This window comes from Simochromis diagramma, unplaced genomic scaffold (assembly GCF_900408965.1).
Source record: "Simochromis diagramma unplaced genomic scaffold, fSimDia1.1 OVJJ01000596.1, whole genome shotgun sequence".
NCBI lineage: Eukaryota > Metazoa > Chordata > Actinopteri > Cichliformes > Cichlidae > Simochromis > Simochromis diagramma.
Window position 1 is genome coordinate 23803333 of NW_024387245.1, and position 13608 is coordinate 23816940.

The following is a 13608-nucleotide window of genomic DNA, read 5'->3' on the forward strand; positions in this document are numbered from 1 at the left end:
AAAAGTGGTTTACTTACAAGCACAATAAAATAATAAAGAAAACTTTGGGTTACACTGTTATTGATAGTAATGCTTTAATATGAGTTATATTTAATATACTAACTTATACTTTTGTGCTCATGTTTTGGTTTAAAAGTCAGATTATCCCCTGATTTCCTCTAACCACGACCCATCTGCAACCCTGATGATGCTAATCTGGATGTTTGGCACCGTAATTTAAAATATAAACATGATGGCAATGATTTTTTGTAAAATGTAAAATATTAGTCTTTGTGGGATTTGAAAGGCCTGTCGAATGCAATATTTAAAAATACAGATTAAGTTAAAAAATATTTTTTAATTATTATTGCTATCCTGTTTTGAGGGGGGAATCAATCCTGCTGGTCTACAGTTAAACATCTCTCATGACTTTCGTTCAGTTAAAGCTTTTAACCTGAACAGATGGATCATGTTGGGTCAGCTTTCGACTGGTTTTCTGCCTCGGGACAAGTTAACACCCCCTCCAGTCATATATAGATTTTTTATACCGCCCCCATTTAAAACATCAACAGCAGTAAAGAAATATCCACCAGCAGCAGCAGCAGTCCGTATACCAGTTACCACCTAACTGACAGTCCTGTGACATCAGAATGTCAGAGTTTTCAAAGCATAGAGAATTCAATTTACACTGAAAGCTGCAGTAATGTTTATTTTTTTAATAAACTGAAATAATTTAAGGTATCATTGTGTAATATCTCATATCCTTTATTTTATCTTTCATTAGTTGCATTCTGAGAAGGGGAAAGTTGGTCAAGCAAACATCCCTTGAAAAAACTTTCGATGCCAACGACTGATGCAGTTACATCATACACACTACTGAAATGTAAGTAACTTGTTAGTAAATGTGATTGGATTAGTTTTACTTAAAAGATGCATCATATTCACAGATTTCACTTCTTTACAAATTATTACTGTGTAGTATTAGCTGCAGTGCCAAACGTGTAAAGAATCTTGCTTCTCAGTTAGTGAAGTGAAATGTCATTGTACATTTGTTCCTACACAGCTCACAGCTTCCTTTGAGTAGTAAATACATCACAGAGTTACCTAGGCAACTGGAACCTGCAATATCTGCTAGTGACCACCTGTCAGATTAAAAGTAATGCAGGGCAAGTGGATTGCTTCGTGTGTAGACAACCCTTCAGGGAGCTGCTGGGCAACTGGAATACATCCACTGATGGTTAAAGTCCTTGCATGCTTCCTTGTGTTTTTACTGATTTATTTCATCCTGATGGATACTTTTCATTTTGTTTTACATCCTGCATTTTTAGGGTAACTGAAATATTTCAGGAAGAGAATTACATAATCGCTGATTAATCAAGAAATTAGAAAAAAAAAAATCAAATGGACACACACGAAGAAGTTGCAGTGCCAGCAGGTGGAGATAATATATTTAAAGCCCAAAAGTCGGCAGTGAGCAAAAAAACATATGAAGTACAGTCCAAGGTCCTTAATCAGCAGAAACGATTAAGCTAGGCGGCTAATATGCATTTACATATAAATGTGTTAATAATCTCTGTTTAAACACTTTCCTGTGATTATTTCATGTTGATTTGAAGAGTTAAAACACCGCTGCTATTTGGCCAAACTGAGCATCTACTGTATAGGCTCCCTGTATAGCAAAAATATTTGGGATATTTTTGCTATACAGAAAGTCTGTCCCCATCGAGATGCCTCAAAGAGATCTGAAAAAGTACTTCCACAATTCTAAAATCTTATCCTTCCATTCAGTAACAAAAATTATGCTATATCACGGATTTTGCTGTACTGACTGTGCCAAGCTTGGCAACCTTCGTCTTCATAATGGCATTTAATAACTATGACAAGCTTGATCCGAGTAGAAGGACCCTCCAGGATGGAAAAGGAAAGATCAAGCCCAGTTCTGTTGATCAAATTTACTCAATATGCAAAATATGTCTCTTGTTGTTCAACTCAGACAATAAATTGGTGTCTAAAACTGTTTTTAATGATTTGAAAAACATGATAAACTGTTCTTTCAAATTATACTGAATGCAGCATTACGAGCCTAATCAATGAATACTTTAGGATACTTTTAGTTTATTCATGCATTGTTTTAGTTTCTCCAGATTTATCCTGTGATAACTAATTTGGGAGATATCCAATGCTACTTCACCTTGTAATACTCTTGGCTTCTATCAGGCCCATTTTTCTATTGTCTATTGTTCTACATTGTCCTTTATATGCACTTTGGCATGTATGTCTGCCAGTATAATTTAATCTAGTGGCTCATGTAGCTTCCCCTGAAGACAATTTTCCATCTAATTTAAAACACATTTTGGTTAAAATTAGCATTTAAATTATGTTTTTTTTTTTGTAAAAACAGGCTTAAAAAACCTCCTTCACCAGGTTCTGTTCATTTTTAATCTCTCCTTCATAGCTGTCGAGCAGGTGACATAAATCTCTCTTGCTCGCTCTAGACATAAAGACCTGTTGTGGATTCACATTAATGAAAAGGAAGGACACACTGCACTTGTAAGGTTGTCTTTTGTCAGTGTAACACATGGGGAGTGTGACCTTGTGGCCTTCCACTTTTATTTCGAATGAGAACATAAAAGCTCATCTCAGAACTCCACACTGCTGTAGATTGCCCACTTCACATGGGCAGAAAAGTCTTCTATATAAATCACAAGCGGGTGTAAAAAAATCCTTAAAAAACCCAGTGACCTTTTGATCTCATTTGTTGACCTGTAACAGCAGTTTCAACGAGTCAGTAAATGCTTCATCGATGGGATAAAACGCCCATCGATACTCTATGTTTCCCTCTGATATCCGGTTATCCCTGTCGACCTGTTGACCTTGAATGAAACTCCTCTGTGCTCTGTCAGGGATTCCTCCCGACACAGCAGAGCAAGCAGAGCACATGCAAACCTTGTTTCACACTAACTTAGATAAATGTGGTTACGTGTCTCCATCTGTCCAAGTATCCCACTCTTTCTTTCCTACGAGTTAGCAATGAAATGCGTAACGCGTTAAATGTCTCATAGTTCTGAGCGACTTGGAGGAGACATAAAGATGCAAAGAGGCGTGGTGCCATTTAACAGAGCTGAATACAAAGGAACTGATCGACAGACTTTCTGCTGCATTGAACAAATGCCAGAAATACTGAATAAGCTGTCAGTAAGAAAATGTGGGTCTGAGTGGTATCACCTCTTTGTTGACTTATTTTCTCTCCCCACAGGACATTAAATAGTTTAAAAGAAGTTTTCTTTTAATCATTTTGCACCTTCACCATCAGCTTTCACGCCCATTGTGGCATCTGTAAAGCAAGATGCATTGCATTATAGTGAATTGGGAGTGATTATGAACAGATTGTGAAGGACAAATTCAAAAAGCCTGGACTGCATATACTCATTTTCGCATTGAGATTAGATGCTACTAAATGTTTACGCCCAATAACTGCCTGGTGAGGTTGTTCTGTGGCCAGCTGGATGAGCAAAGTGTCAAAACATGATCTATTTAGGATGAAGAGATGCTTTAATAATAATAATGGGTGAATGGGTTAAATGCAGAGGAGTAATTTCCCTACGGGGACTAACACATACACATAATACAACAACAACAACAACAACAACAACAACAACAACAACAATAATAATAATAATAATAATACATTTTATTTATAAAGCGCCTTTCAAGACACCCAAGGACATTGTACAATAGATAAAAACACATAATATAACAATGACACAATGAAGAAAAATGAAGAACAATAAAACAAAAGCACAGGATATAATGAACAAACAGTGGGTTCACAGTGAATATGCAGATTTGAACTGATGGGTTTTGAGTTGAGATTTAAACTGGGGGAGAGAACCAATGTTTCTTATATCTGGGGGTAGAGCGCCACAGCCTGGGAGCAGAGCAGTTAAAAGCTCTGCTTCCTGTGGTGGTGAGGCCAAAATAAGGCACAACAAGCTGGACAGAAGAAGATCGAAGTGAGCGGGCAGGAAAGGTAGTGCTTAACAGGTCAGAAAGGTAAGGAGGTGCGAGGTTATGAATGGCCTTGAAGGTGAGCAGAAGAAGTGAAGTTCCTGAAGAACAGGGGTGATGTGCTGGTAGGACGGGGTTCTGGTGATAATGCGAGCAGCAGAGTTGTGAACCAGTTGAAGCTTATGGAGGGATTTTTGGGGGAGACCATGCAAAAGAGAATTGCAGTAGTCAATACAGGAGGTAACAAGACCGTGGACACGAATGGACGTGGACTGTGTGGAAAGAGAAGGACGTAATCTGTTAATGTTGCGTAGATGGAAATAGGCAGAACGGGTGAGATTACTGATGTGAGACTTGTAGGAAAGTGAACTGTCTAATGTGACACCAAGGCTCTTAACCTGAGAAGAAAGGAAAACTGTGGAGTTATCGATGGTGAGTGAGAAATGGTTCGCCCTGTAGGCATAGGGTCAAGATGACATGTTACCAGAGATACTGAAATTACATGAGCTAATATTTCTCTTTTCTCTGTTTAAACACTGGATATCGTTTCTGTCCCCTATTTTGAATAAAATATGTGTTTATAGCATTTGCAAATCATTTTCATTTCATGGATAAAAAGTCCACAATAACATGCTGGGCAGGTGTTAGAAGGTAAAAATGTGTTGGGAATATTTAAGGCCAGGTGGTAGCCTGGGAAAGTGCTACTTTCTGTAGATCTTGATTTGTCTACTTCTTTCTATCATTTTTATCATATGAATAGAAGCAGAGATGCTCAAACAGGAAGAAGTGGGGATATGATGTCACTTCAGTGAGTTGATAGTAATGTATATGTTCAGTAAGCGTTTCCGACTTTCAGAAAGTCTAAAATTCCGAACTCTACACTCAGAGTGAATAAAACTCAAAGAATAAAGAGTCTGAGGATGTCTTTGGTGGTTGAGGTTAGAGGCCACTTGGTTCATTTTGATGTCCATGGACCATCTGCGGCCTGCTGTCCAGATCACACTGAGGCCAGCACAGACACTCATACAAAGGTACAAAGAGTCCTGTTCCTGTCACTTCAACAAACATTTCACTGAATTCCATTTAGTTCCTGGAGACAAATTTGAGGAAATACCAACATGAAGTGTCTTAGTAAGGTGTTTTCATCCTAATATCCTGGGGTATGCTGGAATTCTTAGCCTTTAGTTTTTTCTGTGGTTTCTCTTGCACTGACAGGCACCCAGCAGAGAAGCACTGCTGTGAACGGGGTTTTTTCAGGTAGGGCAAAATCAGTTCTAGCACTAGAAAAGCTTAAATATGCCTTGATTCTCCTAGTCCTGGCACTTTTTTTTCTAAAGATTCCCCTCATGTTAAGTTTTGATGATGATCTTGGAGGAAAACTCTAACAAGTTGATTTAAAATATCCTATAGGTGTTTCATTTGGATTGCAATCCAGTGATAATGAAGGTCACAGCACCTGCATCAAATGATTCAGTAAGCCCAGGTGTTTTATGTATAGAAGCGTTGTCATCCTGTAACAGGGCATCTTCATCATCTTCATCATCATCAAAGCTTGGTACAGATTTGCAGTGATCTTTGCCTCTAAGGAAATGATAATATAACCCAAATTATGACAGCAAAGTTGTTAATACTTTTGAAAAGACAATATCAGAATCAGATATCAGAATGAATAAATAAAAAGCAAAACAGAATATTTGTTTTAGATCCAGTTCTCAGGAATGGGAAGTCGAAATTCAATTTTCATATTTTTCCAGATATAGTAATTATCTTGTTAGTATCTTACACATTTTGGGTATATACAAAAAGCCTGGCAATAGGTCTGGCAATCCAGAAGGTCAGTCTCATGGCTGATGGCTCAGCTGATTTTAATTGGTAAATCACAAACACTATTTAAGCTGCTTCTGGCTACCATTGTTGCTTTTAGTACAAGCCACTTTTCCCCTTCTTGCTGATTCTGATTTAATACAATGTCTCTTTTCATTGGTGCCCGCTTGGTGCTGCTCTGCCTGCCTCAGGATTTAAATATACACACATGGAAGGCTGGAGAGCTGCTCGAACAGAGCCATACAGCCACACATCTATGTCACTGTAGAAGAAACAACACACTGCTGAAAATACCTTAAAACCAAATTATGCATAGCTGATTTAAAGAATGATGCAGGCTTATTTTTCTAGGAGTTGTGTTTTCAATAGAAAAAATGTGCTTGAGGCCAAAAACATTATAGAAGTCCAATTGTATTCTGCTCCCCTTCTTTCTATGATAGTTTGCAGGTATAAGAATATAATAAAAGCACCATTGTGCTGTACTGACATTAGTCACTCACCCTGTGTCACAGTCTATTAACTAGCTGTGTGTGTGTGTGTGTTTGATGGATAGGCCAGGGGGCTGATGGGAAAAGACTAGATCAATTACAGAGATAGAGCAGCAGATGAAGGGACAGACCTGCTGACCTTTAAGACCTCTCCCTCCCTCTCTCTATCCCACCCTCCCTTCCTCCCATACTTCCAATTCATTTTCTCCACTCGTCCTTATCAGCTTCTCTGCTGATTTGCTCTCATCTTTATCATCCAGTCTTTATTTCCTTTCCTCTATAACCTCCCAACTTCTCTCCTTTTCTCTGTCCTGCTTCTCCCCTCCCTTATTACAGCATCCCTCTCCCCTTGTTGTCGTGGTAACCATCTCTTTCCCCTGTCCCCCTCTCTTCCACATATTGTCCTCTTTTCTCCTGGTCTTCTAATCTTTCCTTCATTTTACCTCCCTCACCTCTCTCTCCTCTCTTCTCTTTTCTTCCTCTGGCCTCTCTCCTCTTTTCCTGTTGCCGTGGAAACCCCCCCTCCCCATTCCTGTCCTATTGTCTTTGCGTCACATATGAATATTTAACAAGTCCCGACGTCCAACGTCTCTCCACATCATCTCTTGTCATTTATCTTTCTGCTTCTCCTCTTCCCTTCCTTCCTTCACTCTTCTCCTCTCCATCAGCCTCCCCATCTGTCACCATGCTTACTCCCGAGTCTCTCTCTATAACTTCTCCTTCATCTACCTCTCCTTTCTCATCCTGTACTGTGATTTTTAGTGATCTTCTTTCTCCTTTTCCTCCTTTGTGCCCTCCTTCAACCCCCTTTTCTCTTCCAAGTCCACCTTCTCCTTGCTGTTCTGTTTACTCAATTTTAATTTCTCTTCCTCCCTGTCACCCCTTTATCTCTTATTACTCCCTCTTTCTCTGACAATTATCCTTTCCTCATTCGAATGCCTCCACCATTGTATTTTTCATTTCATGCCCTTTAAACCTTTCTTTGCCCCTTCTTTCACTTTCCTAATATATCCTCCATCTAACTTCCTTCACCCTCTTTCTTCCTTTACCACCTCAACCTCACCATAAACCCCTGCTTGCTTTTATATTCTTCTATTTTCTCCTCTATTTTCTGTTATTACACCCATTTCTCACCGAGGCTCTCTCTTTCCTTTTCCCCTGCTCTTCTTCTTTTCCCCTTCCATTTCTTTCCCCCCCACTCATCAGTTTCACTCACTAATGAACACTGTTTTATTCCACAGCTGAAAGGCCACCGACACGCTTGAGGGAAGGAAACAGGTGTAGTGACAAATCTCCACCTGTGTGAGAATGTCTGTTTATTCCAACCTCTGTGAACCTTACGCTCTATTTTTCTTTCTGTGTGCCTTGGTTTTACAACCCGTTTCAGGTTATCTGTAGGTTTGCAAGACCCCCCCCCCCTTTATTTTAAAATGATGAACAATAAACAAAGCTCATTTTTACAGTTTTTGAGGTGAGTTTCTTTCGTAAAAAACGCTACGTCCAGATGAACAGATTCAACTTTTGGAGATTTACTTTCCTGGATGATTGAGAATGCATCAAGAATTTTCTTTCGTAATTGACTCATCAAGTCAGATCATCTAATCGTTGAGTAGTCAAATCAGAAGTTAATTAGAATAAGCTTGTTTGCACCTTCCAGTATGGATGGCATTCCCATATTAAACACACACTTGATGGAGGACAGTAACTGACTTTTGAATCAAGCTGCAATTTTCAGGCCTAAAAAAACCCAGTGCAGAAATGCTAAGAACTGCAGTTCCACTATAGGCCACTCCACAGACTTCCATGGTAAACCATGAAACTTTAAAGATTCACAGCTTTGGTTTCTATGGATAGTTGCCTCCTTCACATCTGCAGAATGGGTGACTCTATTGCTCATAACTACTTCTATTCAACTGTATTTGTTTTTGTGGTGTCTATTGGATTAGAATTATCTCAGAAACATGTTTTGTTGTTTGTTACATACCATCCTGTAGCTTGCTTTTTGTTTTCAGGTTGCTGCTGGTTGTGTAATTGTGTGGGGGATATTTTGGGTTGAGTATTCTTGCTGACCATGTCCATGCCTTTAAGACCTCTTTTCAGCAGAATAATGGAGCATGCCATCAAGTTAAAAAAAAAAAACCCAAATAACTGCTTTCTTGAACATGACCATGAGTTAACTGAAGTCAAATGCTCCCAGGAGTCACCAGATCAGATGTGGTGACGCTATCATGTCGGTGTGGACCAATATCAGATCTGAAGGCAACAGAGAATGCCAGCAACCACATTTTTTATGTCTAATAAAGCAAAGCACAACTACACAAGTTGTGCTTTACCACAAATTATCATTCATTTGTTGTACTCTATAATTTCCTATTTTAGGAATTAATTTATTATTGAATGTGTATCTTTCATCAGTGCATTTTAATTAAGTGTTATTGTGCCGTATCAAGAGAAAATAAGAAGCTTGGATGAATACATAGTTAATTACATGAATATAGCAGTTAAGGTTAAGATAATAGAAACACTTTAAATGAAATCAATTAAATTAAATGTGATCATCTGACTCAAACTTTTATTGTTGTTACATTGAAGGCGTGTCCTTTTTTTCAGTGCCAATTGTGCTAACTATTACTTATTCATCCCATTTCACTGATTAATTTTAAGGGATTCTGTCACCGTTTTACTATGTGAACTTTATATAATTATTTGTCACTCTGTGAACATTACTGACACTTCCTGTCTGCAATAGTTAAGAAACACACTCGGGACACAATAACCCTGCACAAACCTCCCGTTATTTGAAAAAGACGCTATGATGTCGGTGTGGACCAGAAGATAGGCAACAGAGAACCTCTGCAAGCACATTTTTATTACGTCTACTATAGCAAGACGCCATGCAGCTGCTGTTCTATAGGAGAAATAGTGCAAGTTTACATATGTCCTTAGTTTATTTAATCTTACTGTTACTGTCTTACTGTTCATTTTAACGGCACATTATATTGGCTGTTGATGCACTCTGAGAAGATTGAAGATCTCCACAAAAGCAAGAAATTACGCTAAATTTTTGTGGTTACAAACTGCTAAAAATGACGCTGCTGTACTGTGTAGACTATTAACTTGCTATGAAGCTATTTCACTGCAGTTTTAATGTCATTTTAGGAGTTCTAGCGAAATCCCCATAAACAGTTTCAGCATCTCCTCATCGACGTACCCTGAATTCAGTTTCTTTCCTAAACTATGTGAAGATATCAGCTCTATTGCAATTTACAGTCTCTGTAATGATAATATTGATGACACATTGTACTTGTTGCCATAAATGTGCTTTTCTCCGCAATGAAACATCAGAATCACTTTTATTGTAAACAAACGAGGAATTTGTTGTTGTGCCATAGGGCAAAAAACAGTGGCACAGAAATATAAAAAATAGATACACACAAAAGGGGTTTATGCCAACTACTGACAGATACAGAATACAAATGAGAAAATAAGAAATATGTAGCGATTGTGAGAGGAGGGGTGGAGTGTAAAATATAGGTAGGACATGATGTGCAAAGTGCATATCAGTACATATCAGTCACACCTACTTCACATGCTGAAGCACCGAAGCGGTCGGCGCTCTGCTCACTCAGCTCATCTGAGAGCTTTGCTGCCACTCACTGCTGATGCTGTGCACGTAGCATTTCAAAAACCACCTCTGCAAACATCCACCTGTAGGCTCTGAGTCAACATTCCCCTAGGGGGGGAAGTTATTATCATCACTCCCGATTCTCTGCTCACTCCCTGCTGAGGTATGTATTTCCTCATGGAGCCTAGATGCCAAATATCAAATCCATACTACTTTTACTGCAGCTGCCGCTACTATATACCACATTACTATACTGAAACTACAGCTCATTTAAAATAACTGGCTTGTAATATTTAATCTTTCAAAGAAGTTACTTCAGTCAATTTCAAACAAATCACTACCACAGAAACAATAAAATATTACTTGAAGTAGTATAAGAGAAACTGGCACCTGAATCTGGCATTACACTGTTAAAAAGCTGCTGTAAAATTCCAGGTTGCTAGGTTTGATAGCTTTTAACTATTACTTTACACTGAACTTCCTCTAATCTACAACAACAGTAAAATAACAATACTGTTCTGTAAAAAATATGAGCTTTGCAGTATAATATTGTTAAATATAAGGATACACCTCGGAAAAAAAGATTTGAAGCGCAAAATATAACTTATAATATTTTAAATGTATTCTTCTAAAGTGTAGGTTTTCATGGAGTATTTTTAGCACAATATTTTAGCAGTTTACATGAACTTTTAGCCACTCCTAGGCCTCTTTTTTTCATGAGGGGGTTGTGTATCCATCTTTTCTCAAAGGTTCCTCCAAAAGATATTTAGGAACAGTAAGGACCAAAATCAGTAATTCAAAGAAACCTCTAAGAGGATTTTTCAGTAGATGACCTCAAACAGTTCTGAGCAGCAGAACACCAGTTGATACAACCAATTGCTGGAGTAACTATTTGTGATTCATGGTTTCTATAACAACACATAGAACACACAGCTGTCTAAACAGTTTTAAATCAATGCTGCAACTGAATTTAACATAAACACAAAGACATTCATTGTTTCTATGACTAAAGGCCCACAGAAACAATGTGTAACAAGGACACTCGCCTCTGTGATGTTGGTGTAGTGCAAAACATCAATCAGCAACGCCCGCTACAACATGTTCACAATGCAGACTTACGTTGGCAGCTGAATCCTCCGCGGGTTTTGTTCCTCCCTCTTCTGGTAAGTCCGGCGCCGTGGGCACTGAGACAGGCAGCAGGGGAGAGCGAGCCTTACCGGCCTGACCCAGAGAGGCCGTCTTCACCTGGGGCTTCGGGAGGCTCGCACCTGGAGACACAGATGAAGTTTTTTTTCAACAAGTGTTTGCTTCTGGGATTTGGGGTTGTTGGGTTTTCTTTTTCAACTTTTACTTGCTGACATCAAATTTGAAAATGTTTTTCGTGTAGTGTCCACTTTTTTAAGTTATGATGTTCCAACAACAACTAGGATGACTGAACTGAACCTAATGAATGCTGTGCTTGTCGATGACGCTAGAATGTCACTGTATACGGCCTGTTTTACATTCTCATTTTGAGTTGTTTTCCACCAAATGTGGGTGATGTCAGCGATGAGGATGGGGGAAGGTTTTTATCAAGATATAGAGGGAAAATCCATCTGTTTGGAAAAAACAATATCAGGGAAAGTATAATCCGGGCAGGATGGGTGACAACTGCTGGTTCTTGCAAACAGAGATGGATGTGCACGCTGACCTTGTTGAATTGTCATCTGGTTTGTTTTCAGAAGAAACCCATTTCAACAGTGTTGATGGGAAACACTGAATGAAACATAAAAATCTTTGGTAGTATTATATTCTTTGACTTGCTACTAGGAATCCACCACAAAGAAACAAAACAAATAACTGCAGACAAAAAACAACGATTGAAACAAGACGACAATAAAAAAAGAAAGGACCTCAACAGTTACCTTTGTATTACCGACTGCTGGCCAGGTATTGCATCACTTTAGAGTTTCTCTAAAATGGATGAGTACTTGCATGGTACTTTTTCTTGTTGGACACTCAACGCACTTTTATCTAGAAACCACACTCATCTGTTCACACACACATCCATAGTACTTTATTATGTGTGTGTAGTATGAGTGCTCACACAGAATAAAATGATCCCACACTGATGGATGCAGTGAAGGCACATTCGGGTTCAATATCTTACCCAAGGACACTTCAACATGGGGACTGCCAACTTTCCAATTACTGGCCTTCCCCTTCTTCCTCCTAAGCTACAGCTGCCTAAAAATATTAGAGGCATTTATGCAAACGGAAAAATGGCTCGGAAGTTATTGACTTCCAGGGGATATCCCAAGTGGGTACTTATCCTCTGGTAGTACCTAGAACTGCTAACTGGGCAGGCCACCAGGGGGTACTACAGACTTCAAAAGTATTAGTCAAAGCAATTAAAGGTTCTAATGCTCTTTCTCCTCTTTTGGCTACAAGTCTGGTTGCCTGAGGCTCTGTGGCCTGCAGTTACTATTGAGCTGTTCCACAAAGTGAAATTTTATTAATAGATAATCAGGCCAGGCCTTGTTTTGCAGAATGGCTTGTTTCCTGAAAATTGCTTTTTAATACTGACCTCCATGTAGTCTGTAGTTTGACCTGATAACACAGAGCTCCTATTGATTGCTCTAAATGACAAATTCACATGTAACTAAGTGAGCCATCAGACTGCAAACAGATTTAGAGTCTGAGCCATTCACTCATCTGCATGAAAATCCATCCACCCACTCATCTAACACTTTCTAATTCGTATAGTCCACCGCTCTTAGTCAATAAAAATGAAATGTAAACATAGAAATACTTGGAATGGACCACAAAGTCAACTAACAAGGAAAGAAAGCAACTAGGAACAAAATAAAACTGGCATTCAAGCAGAAGAAAAACTAATGAATAAAAGACAAAATATATCAATAAATACATGTAATTGCTGTCTCCACAATACAAACAGGAAATTGAAAGATCCCCCCATACGCACTACAAAGCAAAGGTGATGAAAAGAAAAAAAACTGGAGACCAAAGACATTTTTTTCCTCATCCCTGAGTCCCTGAATAGCCTCCTCATATCTGAAGACGTCCTGAGGCTTCTTCCACCCACAGCCCCCTCCTCCATTCGCTGCCCTGCACTACTTCACTTCACTTGATCGATACATCTATTCTGCTCCCTGAGAAACAAAACACCTGGAACATCTTCGATAGGAGTGGATTACACCGGAGACTGCCAAGTTTTAAACTACTTTAAACATTAACGGTGTAGAAAACTTCACGTTATACTGTGTACGCAGTAATTTATTAAAGCACAAAATGGGAAAACAGGTAATTGTACGAACAACAGAAGTACGACACCAACTGTCCACACGCTCAACAAAGAATATACACAATTTGTAAAGAAGGCAGCAAAGTCCTTTTTATCACATTATAAAAGCATAACTGGCTTTGGAAGTATAACTCTTTTGGAATTAGAGAAACACTGCAGTCATGCTGGCTGTTGATTGAAAGAAACAAAATTGGTGTCAAAATGTGCACACTGTCAGCAAAAGTTGACAGTGCTGGCTCAGTGCTGGCCTGGCTCTCTGATCTAACTGTGTTTAATCAATGGAGGAGTTGACCAATTATCGGGGTTTCTACAGTTTTTGCAAATGAGTGAAGCTGATTTATGCTGCTAGCACAGTTATACTGTAATACAGTGTAAGCAGA

General features: G+C 38.9%; 1 protein-coding gene across 2 annotated transcripts in view; it reads right to left on the reverse strand.

Moving 5' to 3' along the window:
- dcc (DCC netrin 1 receptor) overlaps positions 1-13608 on the reverse strand; it is a 409341-nt gene that overhangs the window by 11646 nt on the left and 384087 nt on the right. For both annotated transcript variants that reach the window (XM_040000674.1, XM_040000673.1), the window contains exon 28: positions 11044-11192. In XM_040000674.1, the coding sequence (XP_039856608.1) occupies positions 11044-11192 (149 nt within the window). The remainder of the gene's footprint in view (positions 1-11043; positions 11193-13608) is intronic.